Raw genomic sequence first — 19941 nt, forward strand, 5'->3', positions numbered from 1 at the left:
TGCAACAGTGATTTCAGTCAGGGCATCCAATTATTATATATACTGACAATATTTTTGTTTCCAGTTTTAGCTTCAGTCAGCACTCTAATGTCAGATTTTGCCTTGTGAGGTAGTTTTTCCTCAAAATGCACCTAGACTATCAGTCCCAAAACAATGGCTTTTGACCACTGCCAGCAGAAAATTACTGTCTTTTAAGTACTGACATAACCGTTTACTCTGATGGCCGTTATAAAATGTTAGAACTAAAGAGGCTACACTAACACATAAACAATTATGCATACTTAATTACTATATACAATCATGCATAATAAATGAATTCACAGAATGCAGTGGTTAAGACACTGAATAATGAACTTAAGTGACCAGGGTCTAACTGCTGTCCACTGACACTTACACACTATGTGATACCAAAACACACCACTCAACAGCCTCGTAATAACACATGCACAACTAATTATCAGTGTTCCATAATATAATCCACACTGTTGGTAAAGAGACAAGGTAGTCACTGAACATGGAGGTGACCCCAGCTCAGCCATTGACTGAGGTCTTGAAAGATCAACTTCCTAGAGGTGGTGAGTTCGAGTCAGTGAGTGCCACTACCATATGCATCTCTTCTGGAGACTGGGAAGATAGTGTTAAGCATGACTACGGTACCCCTGCAAACAGTGAAACCAAAGCATGTATACTCAGGTCAGTGCTATCAAGTGGGACTCTCTTGGAGAAACATTTCATCATTAAAACAAGAAACTCCACCCTGCTGACTTCATGGCACACAGAGATAAAGCCTCGATTACAATATCAATGACCCAAGAATGACCACTGACGCTGCTGCAGGAACAGTCAGCTGAGGATGATGGGACAAAACCATCAATGCCAGCTTACCAATGTACAATCAAGTCTGTTGAGTTGCAAGCACCTGTGTGGGTTTTCTACAAGTCTGAAAGCACAGGTACTCCACTAAACCAGCATGCAGATCCTGGCTTAGTAGCGTGCTAGTCAAGCATCCATTAGGAGGGTAAAGGACCCAAATTAACAACACTAACAAGGCAATGGCCTCAATGCGAGCAAGTTATCATACTCACCATGAACTGACCAGCCATGGAATGGAAAAGGAATGGGGCAACTGGACAGAGGAGAGGTCAGTGGTCAGCAGATATGTCAGTCATGAAAAAGAAAAGAAACAACGTCTGCTCATTGCATGAATGAAGTCAAACTATGGGAGTCCAAACTCCAGCCTTTCTGAGGGAACAAACAGATAAGGGGTTACAGGGATTACCATCTGGCTAGAAGCCTTCATATAGGCAATAATCAACAGCTTGAAGTAACTAAAAAAAAAAAAAAAGCTTTACACCTCCCTCTGTGGTGTTTGGAACAGATACTCATCTGTAACCCAGACACCTAGGGTTCAATTAGCAGTTTTGGTATTGGAAAAGTGAATTAGAGAGGAGTAAAGAGTGCAGACCATTCACTTCTCTGGAGAAAAGGCTGCGGTTTGAGCATATGTGGAGGCACACTGAGTAGTGCTAACTTTGTGGGGGAGATTGTGAAGCTCACTGCTTATGGTTTGGGGGAGGATCAGGTATTCTTGGAGGAATTTATCCTTGCAAAAGTGAGTGGACAGTCTCAGCCATCACCCCACAGCACTTCCATCCCTACACTTTACTGTGTGCATGCAGTTATGAATTGGTAAATTAAGCAGAAAACTTTGAGCCACTGTTGACGGATGTCTGAACGACGGCCTCTTCAGGTCAACATTCACTTTGGTGATAGGGAATTAATGGAATGATTAACTGAGGAGGGGGCTGATGATCGACTGACAGTGAAGGCAGAGTCCCACTTAAAAACAAAAGTTGTGCAATGTACCCGCTAAAAGAGCTGCTCTGTTTCCAGCTGCTCAGATCACATTTCTTCTGGTGTTTCTAAACATACTGATGCCATTCTACCAAGAAAAGTCAGTAAAACTGTGCATTCCCTGAGATGACATAAGTGAGGTCACATTATGCCCACTTTTCTGCAGCGTTCTGCTGTGAGGTTACATTATGTCCACTTTTCTGCAGCGTTCTGCTGTGAGGTTACATTATGTCCACTTTTCTGCAGCGTTCTGCTGTGAGGTTACATTATGCCCACTTTTCTGCAGCGTTCTGCTGTGAGGTCACATTATGCCCACTTTTCTGCAGCGTTCTGCTGTGAGGTTACATTATGTCCACTTTTCTGCAGCGTTCTGCTGTGAGGTTACATTATGTCCACTTTTCTGCAGCGTTCTGCTGTGAGGTTACATTATGCCCACTTTTCTGCAGCGTTCTGCTGTGAGGTTACATTATGTCCACTTTTCTGCAGCGTTCTGCTGTGAGGTTACATTATGTCCACTTTTCTGCAGCGTTCTGCTGTGAGGTTACATTATGTCCACTTTTCTGCAGCGTTCTGCTGTGAGGTCACATTATGTCCACTTTTCTGCAGCGTTCTGCTGTGAGGTCACATTATGCCCACTTTTCTGCAGCGTTCTGCTGTGAGGTCACATTATGCCCACTTTTCTGCAGCGTTCTGCTGTACCTACACCTGCATATGCTTAGTTCACAGTCCCCCAGGCTGGGTAGGGCAAACAGCTGACAGGGTTGTACACACCACCAATCTAGACTTGCCAAGAATACTGCATTGAAAATACATGCTGGTGTGGCTTGCTTTGGGATGGTTTACTGTACTCCCCAAAAACACTCCCTTACTTAGGTAACATTCAGTTCCAGCTACCAAATTCAACTTTTAATCACTTTAAGAAAACCATACCACAAACAGAACAACTTTAACACAGAAAATTCTACATGCATTTCTGTTTTGATTTTCCCTCAGTGATATTTTCTGTATAAAAATGAATATGACACCATCTACTACAGTACACTGTCTAGACTCCACAGGTTCAATCTGCTTCACATTAATTAACTTATATTTCACTTCACATCATCAGACTGAAACTTCTTCTGTTAGTCTGATAGGACTGAAACCTACATCTGCATCTTTACAGTTCAAAAATCTTCATCCGCTGTGCTACTCAGCACTGGATTAGCCTTCTCATTTTTACTAATAATGTAATTGTGTTTTAATTCTGGACCTGTTCATATGGTAGCCGTACTTTTAAAACGGTCTGTATTTTTGACATGCCCATTTCCAGCATGGCCCAACGTTTGACTGGCACATTTTCGAAGACCCTTTAAAATATATTCATCTAACAAACATGGCGTTAGTTCCAGTTCGGTCATACTTTAAACAAGGCAGTGATTTCAGTCCATTTCAGTTTCCAATATGTGACCTGTTTTCAGATTAATCCTTCTTCTGGAATTGTATTGCTTTAACACATTACATCCGAGTGACACCTGCAGTTCCATCTACAGTTAACCAATCACCACCAAATATAGAAAAAACAACAAAACCACAAAAAGGCTGGCAGTAGAAAAACGGGCAAGATGTCCACATACCGAAAAAAGTTTAATGGTAAGCGCTTTCGTTTGGTGCAGTCACCAAACTTCATCAGACAAATCCAATTAAAACAATTACCCTTTTATAGCAAATTATTTACATCATAATAGTTCAGCAGCCAATAGTGGGACTTTACAGAATTTAAAAATACACACACTTAAAACTGTAATAAAAACAATCTCACACTCCTGAATATTACATTGTACATATATAAATACAAATATATTAAAGCCAATTACTTTTACTGACAAAATATATATGTGTACACATCTATTACCTGTCATAAACTTTCAATTTTAAAAAACTATTGATGGAAATCATTTCATTTAACCCTGGAGGTGAACCTGCATTTAAATATATTTGTCACCATGTCTCCTTATTTTACAAAATGAATTTCCATGGTCCACCTCAAGGGTCCCTAGGTACCTGATACACCACTAAAAAGTTGAAACTATGTCTAGGAAATTTATTCAAATGTCTATATAGGGCGTTAGTGTCCCTTTGGTGGGAGATATCATAAAAATGTTCGTAGATTCTTTGAGATAGCTTACTTTGAGTCTTTCCAACATAAAAAGCTGGACATTGTAAACAAAAAGCAACATGTACTACCCCCTGTGAGTAACAACTATATCTACTCATTATAGGGATACTTTTATTGCCTATATTGACACTAGACCCATGAAATACATGGTAATATTGGTTGCATATGTCACAAGGGACTATTTTTCCAATATTGTTATTCTGTCCTTGTCTCTCCAATTTATTCTTGATGTTTAGGCCCCTTGTATACACAGTATTAGGGCTAGTCCTAATTTCTTTACCAGGTCTTCATCCATTCTAATGATATTCCAATTTTTTGTAAAAAATGTCCCTGACAACTCTGCTACTACTTTGATAGGTAGTAATGAAGGGACAGAACACTTCTCTCTTACTTTCTTCTTGTAAAATAAGTCCTTGCCTGTTATTAAATGTACTACTAGTATTCTGATCAATACCAGTATCACTGACCACAACCTCTGTTCTAACCCCAAAGTGGTGCTCATCAAGTAATGGGGCATAAAAACCCTGACTGCGCTTGTCAATTACTTCATTACGTATCTGGTTAACCATTCTCTGGGGATATCCTCCATTATAAAACATACTGGAAATATAGGTACACTCTGCTAGAAAATACATATGGTCAGAGACCATACATGCTGCTCTGACCATTTGTCCCTTCACCACTCCTCGCTTGACATGCGTAGGATGATTACTTAGTGCAAATAGGTGTTAGAATGGGTTGTTCTTTTGAAAATGCTTAATTTTAACTTGTGTCTATTTTCATTTTTTGAGATCAGTACATCAAGACAGGCTACTTTGTCACTACTCACTGCATGAGTGAACTTCAAAAAATCTGTTGTTTGATTAATATACTCTATAAATTTAGTTATTTCAGATGATGGTCCCTTCCAAGCCACAAACAAATCATCTAAAAACCTTACATACATACTAATGTAGGAATAATAAGGACTCGGATACAGAAAGTTACTCTTCCACCATGCCATGATAACATTTGCAAAAAGGGGGCCACATGCAGACCCCATGGCCACACCTTCCATTTGTTTGAAATAATGTCCCTCAAAATGTATGTAATTATATCTCAAAATTAGATCCATAAGTTGACAATAAACATTAATTTTATATTGGTTAAGTCCCATGACCTCAAGCAAATATAAAGAAGCCATTCCATACCCTGTTCGTGAGGTATACAGCTGAACAAATCCTTAACATCTATAGTTATAAAAATGTCCTCAGTAAATCGTGCCAAATTATTGCACATAGTCAAGAATTGCCAGGAATCACAACACAAATTGGGAATGTTGCTAACTTCTGATTTCAGTTATTTGTCCAGGAATTTAGCTATACAGCTGGTCTTAGACCACCCAGAATCTACTATTGGCCTTAAAGGGGGATTCGTCAGGTCCTTGTGTATCTTAGGGACCCCAAAAATCCCCGGAACCCTTGGCCATTCGGTGGTCATATAGTTATATTCCTGTGCTGTTATCTGGTCTTGCGTAAATATATCTAATAATTCCCAATCCACTCTTTTATAACCTACATGTACTTCATTAATCGAAATCTCAGTGTATGTACCACTATACAACATCTCAAACATTCTTTGCACATATTCATCACGCTGCATTATCACAATGCCCCCACCTTTATCCGAGCGCATAAATCTTAGATCACTGAATGACTTAATATACTCTAATAGTTCTTTATCTTTCTTAGACATATTTTCCAATCTATTAATTTGTGCTAGATAATGTCTGAAATCAATTTCACAAATTTTTTCAAACATTTTTAATACATGATGTACTTCTGGGTTAAAGACACTTGGCATTCTAATGTTTGTGTATATATATATATATATATATATATATATATATATATATATATATATATATATATATATATATATATATCTCTGGCATGACATTTTGCTCACTATTGAATATAGCATGTAAATTCAAATTTCGGATGTACAATTTTAAAATCGCATATTAACTGGACTAAGTCCACCAGTTGACTAGGAACAAGTGTGTAACCCTTACTAAATAAATCAGCACATGCTGAAGTCAAAGGTACAGAACTGTAATTAACTGTAATTAACCATCTACAGTTAACTCCTACTGACGCCTCTAGGCGTCAAATATTGTTTGTTCATATTTGCATCAATAATTTGAAAACCATGCTATGTACAAAGTTTTAAAAGATTTCATGTTAAAGACTACACAATACCAAATTCAGCTGCTTTAATATCTGACCTCTGTGCAGCCAAATAGATATTAACTGTTGTTTTTATTATATTAATGTATACAGATATATTTTTCATATTTCTTCCAAATATCTCAATAACCAAGTAACACAGACAAAACTACTTAGTCTCATTTGAAAGCTCTCAGCTAGATGAATAAAATGTTGCTAACTGTATGTAAGTAACTTGAGTAGTTGCTGAGATACTGTAAGTTGTTTACAAAATATTACAAATGTAACAGTTACTGTGTTTACTGCGACTTATACAATTCAATTGAAGACCTAGAACTTAAAGAATACTGCTACTATAAAACTAGTTTGTGCAGAACAGTCTGCCATTTATACTTCTTTCATAACCCCTATGGTTCCAGAGATATGGATATTTGTTTGAAATGTGAGAACATAATTTTATTCTGTCAAAAGGCTTAGGCTCCACCCATTGGAAGTTACAGTGCAAACTTCCTGAGCTCCATTTGAACAGGACTCTTTTCTGACTATGGCCATATTCTGATCAAAGCCCTTTTCCTTCAGCCTTCCCATCTTCATTCTGGCCTAACTCATAATATTCTCTGCCTCCAATGGAGGCTTGCTTTCATTTCAGTTAGAAATCAAAATGCGCTGGCTCTGAAAAGGTCTGAAAACAGGTACATATGTCAGCCAAAGAGTACAACATTCAGGAAATAGCAGAACTACAATATAATGTAATAAAGAACAAATAAAGTGAGAAACTGAAGCTCAATTAAAAAACAAATGGTTGAAAATTTCATGCCAGCACTTCTGGTACTCGTTAATGACAGCATGCCAATAACAGGATAACTCGACCATCAAACACTTACGGAGCACGAGAACTTACCTGCCATCGCGATGTGCTGCACCACCTTCAGTCACAGTCTTCACGAATATTCCTAACTTTTCCAGGCCCATGTCTGCTCCAGCTCCCATCCCAATAATGCTAATCCCAAGGCCATCGTTATCTGTGAAAGCATGAGAACAGACAGAGTAAGCAAACATTTAAAATCTCTTTTTGAGAGCAGCCTAACAGAATTTCTACAATAGCAGTCTCTCACATGCTCAGCACTGATGCATTTGTTCTCTGTCATTTAGTTCAGGCATTTGAAAAGGCTTCCGTCTAAAACAGTAGCTGGTACAAAGGGAGGTGTAGGAATAAGGCACTGCATCCTCTAAGGCCTGATGGACAATACAATACCATAAGCTGTCCAGGGCTCCTCTTACTCTGTTGAAGTGCTGACAAAAGGTGTTCAGCTGTGGGAGGTTTTTAATGTTAATGTTAACTATGTTGTCTCCCTGCCTACATGGTCAAGGACAAGACTGGCCACCAGTTTTCACTGTGGTTTCCTTTCACTTGGCGGTTTCAGTCTGTACTGAACTGAAACCCTGAAAAGAACAGCAAAGAGGAAAAACGTTATCTACAAATTATCTAAGATGCAGTCCATCTCACCACTATATGCATTTCTGTATGGGACAAAGACAATTTTAAGAACTTGTTTTAACAAGGCTTGCGTGCTTCATTTGGCAGACTTTACATGAAACCATCTGCCACCATGAATAAACAGGAAATACAGGATTCAAATTAAATGAGCAACAAAATATAGTTGGGGAGCATTCAAAAACAATTCCAGAGTAAATGTGTTTGCAAGGAGATAAGCCCCCTGCACTCTTTTCTGCAGAACCACAAATTTATACAATCTAACGTCAGTATCATGGAATCTTGTGGGTATGAGAAAAACATTCCACCTGTCCATCCACAACCCCATTTTCCCATTTCTGCACATGGGGTCAGGATGTCACAGCAACCGTGACACCCATGTTATTACTCCAAAAGTGTGGTGATGATCACATCAAGACTGGATGTTTTTATATTCCTTTGTGCCCCCCATGCTTGTTGAGTATTAAGCTTCGCCAATATGTCATGAACTCATTCATTCCACTGACTGAAGACACTTAATAGAAGGGCTAAAGCTGACCAGAGGGGCCATCAACCAGGCAACCAAAGTGGTGACAATGTTTCCATTAGGCCCTTAACCCCCCCCCACCTCTAATGGCTAACATGAGTGCTTACATCACTATAGGGTGAACTACATCCTATACCTGCTTGCATGCTTCCACCCACAAACTAGGATAATGTCACTAACCTGAGACTGATAAGTTCATGCTCCCTACCATGAACACTTTGATACTGTACAAAACTCCATTTGCATGGTGGCAATCACCTGTCCAAGGCCACTGCTCGCTTCTCCCAGGATGGGCAAGTCTGTGTCAACCTCTCAATCCCATTCTCCCCTACCTCAGCCTTCCAACACCCAAGCTACTAGATGAACCTGGGTCATCTCAGTCTAAGTCAGCCCTTTAGCTCTCTAAGTGACAAAGCTGACCAAAGTGCTGAATTTATTTATTTAACTTAGTTAATGAGTTAGGTGGACTGGTCCAGGGACCCTTTTCAGTTAAGATCTAGGCCATCTGCTCCTTCCTTCTTGAACTAGCCATTCCTAATAATCTCCTTTCCTATAACATCCTCACCATCTTGCTAGCAGAGTCCATACATGTGGCTAAACTCTCATACTCCCAGACTTCCCTTCTGGATTTTCTCACTTTGCTGATTGTCTTCATCCACACTCTGCTCTCTTGTCTCTACCCACTCCGTTCGCCCTTCTGCTCCCCTACCCTGCCCCCAATTCCCACCCGCCCCCAGGGGTCCTACATTTACTCCTCCACTTGACACACCCCCAACCAATCAGGCATAATCTCCTCATTAGCATACCTCACCCCTGTCACTTCTAACCACGCCCATCTTACTCAAACCTATCCTCCTCACTACCTCTTAAAGTCATTATACTACTTCACTTTCCTCTTCTTTCTATTTTTCTTCATCTCTGTTACTTCCTTTAACATACATAATGGGTACATTATCTTTCCCATTATACCTTCAGATAACTATCTGTTTAACACTCTTAATACCTCTTGTAACTACTTATCTCCTAACCTTATATGAATACCCTCTCCCCTCTACTCTTGTGTTTCCCTCTAAACATACCTCTTCACCTTCCTCACCTTGTACTCCTGCCACCTTAAATCTCACTACCAAACCTAACTACCTATTTACCAAACACCACAAACTTGCTTACTTTAAGCTAAGCAAACAAAAAACTAGAAAATATATCGACATCTTATATAAACAATGCCAGCTTGAATATTTCTTATATTTCCAATCACTGCTGGATGGAGACATTCACCCTAACCCTGGCCCAATTACCACAAACATCAATAGTCACATAAAACAAGACAAAACCTCTCCTATATCATCACACACTTGTGCCAACTCTCTTACTATAGCTCATCTTAATATACGAAGCATTTGCAATAAAATCTCTCAACTTCATGCCCTTTTAGATATTCACCATTTTGATATCCTATGCCTATCAGAAACATGGCTAAAACCTACCATTAAGGATAATGAAATTACCCCTCCTGGGTATAATATCCTTAGAGTAGACTGTAAGACCAAAAAGGGAGGAGGTGTAGCAATTCTCTACAAAGCACAACTTCAAATTAGTATAACAAATCTGAACCTTCCTCTAGGGCAGAATGCAGAAGTAATCACCTCAAAATTAAAAAGTAACCCTAATAAAGCTATTAACATAATTTGTGTATATCTCCCCCCAGGAAATAACACTGACACATTAGAATGTATCCTCAGCTACCTGTCTAACAACCTCCCCCAAGAAACACTAGTTCTAGGTGACTTTAACATTGATTGGAATTCTTGTAATAGCATAAATCCCTCATCCCACATAAACCTATATGCTTTTACTCAACTCATTAACTGTCCAACCAGAACTGATAAATACAACAACCATGAATCCATCCTAGACTGGATTCTGATTAATACGCCTCAACAAACCTACCAGTCTGGTACCCTTCCTGATGATCTAAGCGACCATTCTTTAACCTATGTCATTAGACACAAAACCAACCTAACTTTACCTACCACCTTTAGAACACTACGAACAAAAAAACATTTTAACCCTGAACATTTTCAAGCTGATCTGAAACAAACGAATTGGTCCTCACTAAAATATCTCCCACTTAATGAAGCAGTAGAATACTTTAACTCTACGTTCTTATCAATTCTAGACCAACATGCCCCAACACGAACCATCAGAACTAAAACAAAAATAGCACCCTGGCTAACTAATAATACTAGGCATAAAATCATTCTTAGAAATAAATCTTGGTCTAAATGGCGAACCACTAAAAATCTAACTGACCGCCAAAACTTTAGAGAGCTTAGAAACAACACTAAAAGAGCTATCCTAACAGACAAAAAGAACTATTACCTCAGCATACCACTAATAAAGAACCTAAAAAATTCTGGGCCAGTATTAACAATCTTCTATCTCCAGGTCACTCCATTTCACCTAATCCCCAGGACTCTAACCCAGATAACCCTACACAAACAGCAAATGACTTCAACTTGTTCTTCACAAATACTATCAAAACACTTGCTAGTCATTTATCTCCTGATACGTCTAAACTACTTCCACCTATATCAAATCCACCTCCTACCCTCCACTTACAACCTGTCTCTACCTCCTTCATCACATCACTGCTCCAAAAATTAAAACCTACCACTCCCTCTGCAGACAAACTACCTGCAGAATTCCTGCAGGTAGGTGCCAAAGCCTTTAGCTACCCTATTTCCATCCTAATTAACAGATCTATAAAGGAAGGAATCTTCCCCTCTATCTGGAAGATATCTCATATCATCCCACTACATAATAGTGGTAGCTCTAATGAGTTTTCCAATTTTCGACCAATAGCTCTCCTCTCACCACTCGCAAAAATCATGGAAAAATGTATTCACAAACAAATACTAAATCACCTTCTTAACAACAACCTACTCTCTAACTGTCAGCATGGTTTCAGACCCTCACACAGTACCACTACAGCTTTACTCTCCTTCACTGACTCCATTAACACTAACCGTAACAACAACTACTTATCATCCTCAGTCTTCATCGATCTATCTAAAGCGTTTGATATGGTGAATCACAAACTTTTACTACATATTCTCAAATATCTTGCTCTTGACCATCTAGCCTCATCCTGGTTTGAATCTTACCTAGAAAATCGTCAGCAGGCAGTACTTTGGAAAAACTCACTTTCAAATCTTCTACCTATCTCCATAGGCATACCCCAAGGCTCTATCCTAGGCCCTTTACTATTTTCAATTTTTACTAATGACCTTCAATCTGCTATTCCTCATGCTACCTGTATTCAATACGCAGACAATTCTACTATAATCTGTACTGCTAACTCTCTAACAGAACTCCAGTCACTTACTCAAAAAGCTTTTAACACTGTAGAACAATGGTTCTCTGACCACTGTCTACTCCTTAACCCCAAGAAAACCAAATTGTTACTTTTTTCACCTACTCGCAAATTGACTCCACCGCACTTTACTCTTACATCCTCTGACAGAACACTCATTTCTCCTGACTTAACCACAAAACTATTAGGAATAACTATTGATAATAACCTCAACTTTGATTCTCACATCAACAACACCATAAAATTAGTAAATAAAAAAATAGGATCCCTTTACAGAATCAAACCTTTCCTAACACCTACAGCAAGATCCATCATTGCTAGGTCTCACCTAATTTCTACTCTTCTCTATGCTTGTCCCATTTACACTAATCTTTCCAAAAACAACATGAAGAAACTAGAAACATCCTATCATAACATAGCTCGATTTGCTGTAGGATCTCCTTTTCGAACTCATCACTGCCAGAACCTAAAAGAATTAGGCTGGCTTGAACTTCCTAACCAACTTGTTCTTCAACAAATCTTAATAGCTTATAAGATTCTATATCAGCCAACCAATACACCTATACTCTCTAGCCTTATTTCTCCATACAAAAACCTGAAACAACTTCGCTCTGCTAACAAACTCCTGATTAATATTAGCAAACCTCACAATCATGCAGGTGACTGTTTATTCTCCAACTCTGTTGGAAAAACATGGAATAAACTACCCTCTGATATCACTTCTTTAACCTCTTTCCAACTTTTTAAAAATCAACTACAAATTCATCTCAATAAACACTGGCTTTGCTCCTGCACTAATCCAGACTAATGCTCACTCAAAAAAAAAAAAAAAAATTCTCGTATCTTATTTTATCTTTTTAAATCATCTGTTTAAATTGCTATGTTTCTCGTGTAACATTTTTATGCCTTTTGTGAACTTGTACAACTTATGGAGCTTTTCTCCCTGGGCCTCTACTGAAAATGGACATATATCCAGTTGGACTAGCCCGGTCAACAAATGTAAAATAAAAAATAAATAAAAAAATAAATCTGGCAGCAGCAGTAGTACAGATTTCTGATACTTAAAAAGGAACAAGAACAGAAAATATGAATCAACAGACCCAATAAATAACAATGTAAATATTTTATGTATAGCAGAAGTACCAAAGTAATTTCACACATATACATATGCTCATCAGACAACATAAACTGTACAAGCATAAGATCATAACATTTAAATCAGATAGCAGTCTAATGCAACTGACAAAGTAGTAAGTGATGGGAAGAGCACAAAAACAGAGGGGAGGGGATCCTTTAACATTTTACATATAAACTCTTAAAATATATGCAGTTACATACAGTTAAAAGTATGTGGTATAGTGTCGTGCAAATAGATATAGGAGTTAAGAATATTAGTAGTAATTATGTTTCCTTGGTAGAAAATACTTAGTTTGGGGAAGAGTTATGTCAGGAGAAGAGAGTTGTTATCCGAAATACCACAAACACTTGGATTTATATTCATTCTTCAGGTGGATTATTAACCTTTTTTTCCAGAAAGCAGAGCAGACAGAGTTGGACAACTACTTTAATCATCAACATTGTGAGACTTGAAGTGAGGCTCCCAACAGTAGATCCAGATACTTTATTTTCCATTTCCTTCACATACTTCCACACACATTGCTACACCTGCATACACAAGTAAACACATGCACGTGTACATATACAGGAACAGACACACCCCAGCATACACACTGTAAACAGCAGCTGACACACACATGCACGTGTACATATACAGGAACAGACACACCCCAGCATACACACTGTAAACAGCAGCTGACACACACATGCACGTGTACATATACAGGAACAGATACACACTGTAAACAGCAGCTGACACACACATGCACATGTACATATACAGGAACAGACACACCCCAGCATACACACTGTAAACAGCAGCTGACACACACACACATGCACGTGTACATATACAGGAACAGACACACCCCAGCATACACATGCACATGTACATATACAGGAACAGACACACCCCTGCATACATGCTGTAAACAGTAGCTGACACACACATGCAAATGTACATATACAGGAACAGACACACCCCAGCATACACACTGTAAACAGCAGCTGACACACACATGCACGTGTACATATACAGGAACAGACACACCCCAGCATACACACTGTAAACAGCAGCTGACACACACGTGCATGTGTACATATACAAGAACAGACACATCCCAGTATACACACTCTAAACAGTACCTGACAAACACATGCATGTGTACATATACAGGAACAGACACACCCCAGCATACACACTGTAAACAGCAGCTGACACACACATGCATGCGTACATATACAGGAACAGACACACCCCAGCATACACACTGTAAACAGCAGCTGACACACACATGCACATGTACGTATACAGAAACAGACACACCCCAGCATACACACTGTAAACAGCAGCTGACACACACATGCACGTGTACATATACAGGAACAGACACACCCCAGCATACACACTGTAAACAGCAGCTGACACACACATATGCACGTGTACATATACAGGAACAGACACACCCCAGCATACACACTGTAAACAGCAGCTGACACACACATGCACGTGTACATATACAGGAACAGACACACCGCAGCATACACACTGTAAATTGTACCTGACACACACATGCACGTGTACATATACAGGAACAGACACACCCCAGCATACACACTGTAAACAGCAGCTGACACACACATGCAAATGTACATATACAGAAACGGACACAACCCAGCATACACACTGTAAATAGTAGCTGACACACACACATGCACATGTACATGTACATATACAGGAACAGACACACCTCAGTATAAACACTCTAAACAGTACCTGACACACACATGCACATGTACATATACAGGAAAAGACACACCCCAGCATGCACACTATAAACAGTAGCTGACACACATATGCACATGTACATATACAGAAACAGACACACACCAGCATACACACTGTAAACAGTAGCTGACACACACATGCACATGTACATATACAGGAACAGACACACCCCATCATACACATTGTGAACAGCAGCTGACACACGCACATGCACATGTATATATATATATATATATATATATATATATATATATATATATATATATATATATATATATATATAGATATATATATACATACATACATATATATATATATATTTATGTATGTAGATAGGAACAGACACACCCCAGCATATATACTGTAAACAGTAGCTGACACACACATGCATGTGTACATATACAGGAATAGACACACACCATCATACACACTGTAGTAGCTGCCACACACACACACACACACACACACACACACACACACACACACACACACACACACACACACAAACACACAGTGTTAGGAAGCCTTTCAGCTCTGGTTAAATACCTTTCTCCAGCTCCACAGGGAACAGATCAAGCCTCTCCACTCTTTTCTCCAACTCGTACTCCGCTGATGCAGCCATGGGGTCCACCTCCTCATTCCTCCGGTCATACTCTTCATTTGAGTAGGTAGTAAAAACCTGCAAACAAACAAGAAACCATCATTATTACAGCACTATCAATCTGTGATGATGCAGACAACAGGTGAAATAGCTTACTACAGTCGAAATAGCACAAGCTGATTAGATATCAGAAATAATATTTCCAAATCATAGTTGACTGGATCATGAGAAGCATAAACATGTAAGACTAAACAAACACAATAAATTAGTTCTCAACACTGACTGACATCGTAAAAGAAAACAATATCCATAACTGTTGTTTCTTTCACAATATTTTTACCTCAACTAATCAAGAAGTCTTACATAAATAAATGATGAGTAGCTTATATACTGACTGCTACAGCACCTTTCTTTTGCTGTGCACTAAAAACAATGCATAGTGGGATGCAGTACATCACATGGGTATATGAACCTGCAGCATTATGACCTTGGAGAAGTCTGAGAGGTGATAGTGTGTCATGATACAGTTTCCTGTTATGTGTCACTGCTCTGAGATATGCAACAGTAATCGATAAATGTGACTCAGAAAACAGGATCCAATAACCACATATTTATTCCCTGAGAATAGGACAGATGAAATGTTTCAATAAAATGCCTATATCAATCACTTAGAAAGGCTGTAACCAAGACAAGCAAAATTCTTAAGGAGTTGACTGTGTAAATCCAGATGTCACCACACTTCAGTATAAAGAATTAATGTGCCCATAATTGGTGTATGAGGTGTAGGTTGGCGAAGGGGTGCAAAAGTGAGTGATGAAGAGGAAAAATGGTTTAGACTACGACAGTATACTGCAAGCAGAAACCAGTACATTTTCGAAGAGGAAAGATAAATGGTTAATAGCATACGATGCCATATGATATGACAGGATGTGGCGTACCATAAAACTAAAGGAGTACACGAGACAGAGCCAGAAACTATGGTAACTTCAGAGAAAAGACAAAGGAATACAAAAATAGGCCTTGACTTGCTGAATGAAGCAAAACAGATGAAAACTCAGAAAAGGGGATTTAATTTCTAGAAAGTACTGTGGGGCACTGGACATCCCTATTAGGTTATACTGTTAAAATGAGTCAGGGACTAAATGTAACAATAAGTTGAAATACGATCACAAGATATCTTTCTGCTGCACATTTTCAGGCTCTGAATGCATGTTTCTCTCTCCTTCCCTCCAAATAGACAGATAGGCAGCTATACAATGATCTTACAATACAGGAAGGTTGCATGTAAATTGTATACACTTTCAGATTCAAGGCTGCACAAAAGTTATCTTACTGTATTATACTGCTATTATTTTAAAATGTTTTCTTATCTATGTACATTACTACTTTTATTTTTTATTTTACTTTACATTTGTTTACAGGGAAAAGTCTGACTGGATTAAAAACCTATTTTTAGCAATGCCCCGGGGAGGAAAGCTCCACATATTAACACATAAATTCTACAAATCAAGAATTTTTTTAACATGAAACAGAATTTGCAAGACTTATACAATAATGTCAATATAACAATTAAAGACAGCACAGCATATTTAAAACTTGTGTTGTTACAGATTACCTAAGAGGTACAAAATCAACAGGGGCAGGTTATCCTGCCAGTAGAAACTGGGAGGAGAGTGAAGGAGAAAGTGAGAGAGGAGGAAGAGTATTTATTTGGGACAGTTAATGTTAGTACGTTGTAGTTGTTAATGTTATAACCAGGAGGAGAACATGGGGTGTGGGGAGGGGTGATTAGTGAAAGGGCAGTTTAATGAGTAGGAAAGAGATGGATGAAGTTGATAAATCTTGGTGCAGGAGCAGAACCAAATATTGGATAAATACTTTTTGAGTGTTTTTTAAATTGATTGGTGGTGGTTCTAATACAACAGGGTAGTGTATTCCAGGTTTTTGCTAAATGGTATGATTATAGGGAATTGCTGGCAGACTTTATAGATGTGGTAACTTGAATTATTGATTTATTTGTTAAGCGGAGCATGCAATTATTAATATATGGCTGAAGACTATTTAGAAAAGCTGGAGTTTTTTAACCCTGATATAGTAGTTTATTAGCCATGGTTAGATGAAAGTAGACTAAGAGTTGTGGAAGCTCTAGCCAGGAATGTTTTTTTAAGGTGTAGCAGTGGTGTGTCAGATGTGTACAGTCTGAGGCAAACTTAGCTATTTTGTTAAAACAAGTGTCAAGTTTTTTTATGTCTGTCTTTTTAAGACTGAGATGAATGGCTGAGCCGTACAGAAGTGCTGACAGGAGATGGGTACTCTTGAAGTATCTGTTATTTATTTCTTGTTTCTATATACAGTACCCATTTTGTATGTACTTTTTTAATTGTTTGTAATATGTGTAAGTCAAATCTTAGGTTACTGTCAGTTATAACTCCAAGTAATTTTGTTTGTGATTCAAGTAAGATTTTTTGTATTATTATTAGCAGTAATATAGAAGGCTGTTGTGGGATTTGGGGATCTGGTAGGATGGAAGATCATTAGTTTGGTTTTGTTAGGGTTTAGTATGAGCTGGGAGTTTGCTACCCATAGTTCAGTTAGGTCTTGAAGCTGTTGTATGGATGTTGCGGAACATATAACTGTAGAGTCGTCTGTGTATTGCATCATGGAAGCTAGGGGTGCGGTCTATATTAAAGTCACCCATAATGACAGTCTCCTGAGTGATGGTTTTTGAATTGAATTGTAGGATATATTGTACGGTGGAGATTTTATTACCTGGAGGGATACAGATGGCTATTATGGCAATGTTCTTTTTCTTGTTTACTTGTAGTTTACTTATTAGTATTTTGGTATTATTTAGATTTGGAAAACTGAAACTCAGTGATAACAGTGTGAGATTATTCTTAAACACTGTGGCTACTCCACCTCATTTTTTCCCCTTTTCCATCCGCTCTAAGTATGTTGCAGCCTGGTGGTGTAATTTCGTTACCTGAAATGTGTAGTTTCAGCCAAGTCTCTGTTAAGATGGCAATATCTGGGGCATACTGGGAGAGGCTGGTATGAAGTTCTTGAATCTTACTAACTACACTTCTAAGGTTTACATTTTGTAGTAGCAGGTTCCGGAGCTTTGGGTTGGGTTGTGTGTTTTGAGTCTGGACCTGGGTTTGGATGTACATCACTATTTATTATAAGTTTTTTTAGCTAAGGTTGCCAACATGTGTATAAGTTTGATATGAATTTATGATATCTATAAGGATTATATTCTGGGGTTTATTTTAGGTAAGGTATTTTATGGTTAAACAGGTCAAGAGGAGGGATGTTTATGATTGCTGATTAGGGTGTGGGGAGGGTTGGTGGATGAAGTTTTGTGGCTGATGTGAGGGGTGGTTAGGTGGGAGTGATAGTTTGTTAAATGGGCAGCAATTGAGAGTAGTAACAGTATTATTACGTAAAGTGGAAGCATTACCTTTGATGAAGGCTGTCATGGGAATAGGGAAATTCTTCTGAGTTTGAATGGATACAGTACCTTAGGTAAGAAGTATGGATCCTGGAGGGAATTAGGGGAGTAAGTTACGAATGTAGGTGGGTAAGATAAGCTATGAAGTAAAGGTAGTAGGGTAAGTTATGAGTGTAGTATGGATGGGAGGAGCTGAGTTTGGGCTTGATTTAGTTGTAGGGTGTGTTATATGGTAGTTAATGGATTAACTGGCTGACTGGATAAGTCATTTGAGTGGGAGTGGTTTCTTTGAAATAAATCTGGGAGTAATGGGGGAAGGGTGGGAATCGAGGCAGGGTAGGGGAATGGAGCAGGCAAGCCAACCTCCTGGACACAGAGACAAAGGCAAAAAAGTATCAGCCACACTGTGCAAGGTAAAACGTGAACACATCAAGCTGGTTAGTCAGGTGGTTCCTGGAAGACTGCTATGTCTCCATGTGCACATATGTGCTTATCAGGAATTAGTATTAAATTAACAGTCAGTGGAAATAATAGTCTTACTTTTCCAAGAAAGCTAAGATTCTGGCCTCCTACCAAGTTGCTTGAAGTTGAACTTAGCAGGCTAAGGGTGGCAGAGCATTCCTCTGTTTTAATAGAAGGAATATTGCCTAGTAAGCAGTTTGCATAGCTCCGTTTTACAGTCCAGGGTTACACGGGTTGAAATATAGTGAAGCGGTTAAAACTGAAAGTTAGTTATTTAAGGAAAGGATCGATTAAGAATACTTTCAGAATGTTCTCCGTTGTGTTTATAATGATGCTTTGTTTATACCTATGGAAAGGGTTAAACCAAACCAGGTAAACAAATAACACACACACACACACATACGCACATACATGCGAACTCACACGTGCACACATACTTTGAAGGTTTCTTTACCCAAACATTTCAGTTTGGATCTGTACATAATTGTTAGTGCAGCTTTCCTCCACAGGTCTCCACTGTAAATGGCATTGATCAATGGAATTCCACATAAACACAGAGAAATATTGTGTGCGTGCATGTGTGTGTATTTTGTTTATATTTTATACACACACGTATACGGCTGCAATGAAAAATTATTTTTCACAATGATACACATTCAAATCACTGACCACAAAACCTTTACAGCACACAACACTGACAAAAACTGATTATGCTCCATGACACCATGCAAATGTATAACCACTGTTTTGCAGGAGGCAACCACCTCTCACACCTCCTGCTACTTAGATATGGCAACTACAAGACTGTGCAAAAGCATGGAAAGGGGATATTGCATTCCCTGCTATATCAGTGATCTTGTCAATATTTTAAGATATTTTGTGTTGATTTTTGAATGTTGACATTGT

The 19941-nt window shown here is 38.6% G+C and overlaps 1 protein-coding gene across 1 annotated transcript in view; it reads right to left on the bottom strand.

Annotated features, from left to right (window-relative positions):
- PPP1R9B (protein phosphatase 1 regulatory subunit 9B) overlaps positions 1-19941 on the bottom strand; it is a 1137073-nt gene that overhangs the window by 519505 nt on the left and 597627 nt on the right. Inside the window, exons 2-3 of the mRNA XM_044055146.1 lie at positions 15068-15200; positions 7121-7241 (exon numbers count right to left, since the gene is read on the bottom strand). Of these exons, the coding sequence (XP_043911081.1) occupies positions 7121-7241; positions 15068-15200 (254 nt within the window). The remainder of the gene's footprint in view (positions 1-7120; positions 7242-15067; positions 15201-19941) is intronic.

The sequence above is a fragment of the Protopterus annectens genome, chromosome 13.part0 (genome assembly GCF_019279795.1).
Source record: "Protopterus annectens isolate FY-2018-M chromosome 13.part0, PAN1.0, whole genome shotgun sequence".
Classification (NCBI taxonomy): Eukaryota; Metazoa; Chordata; order Ceratodontiformes; family Protopteridae; genus Protopterus; species Protopterus annectens.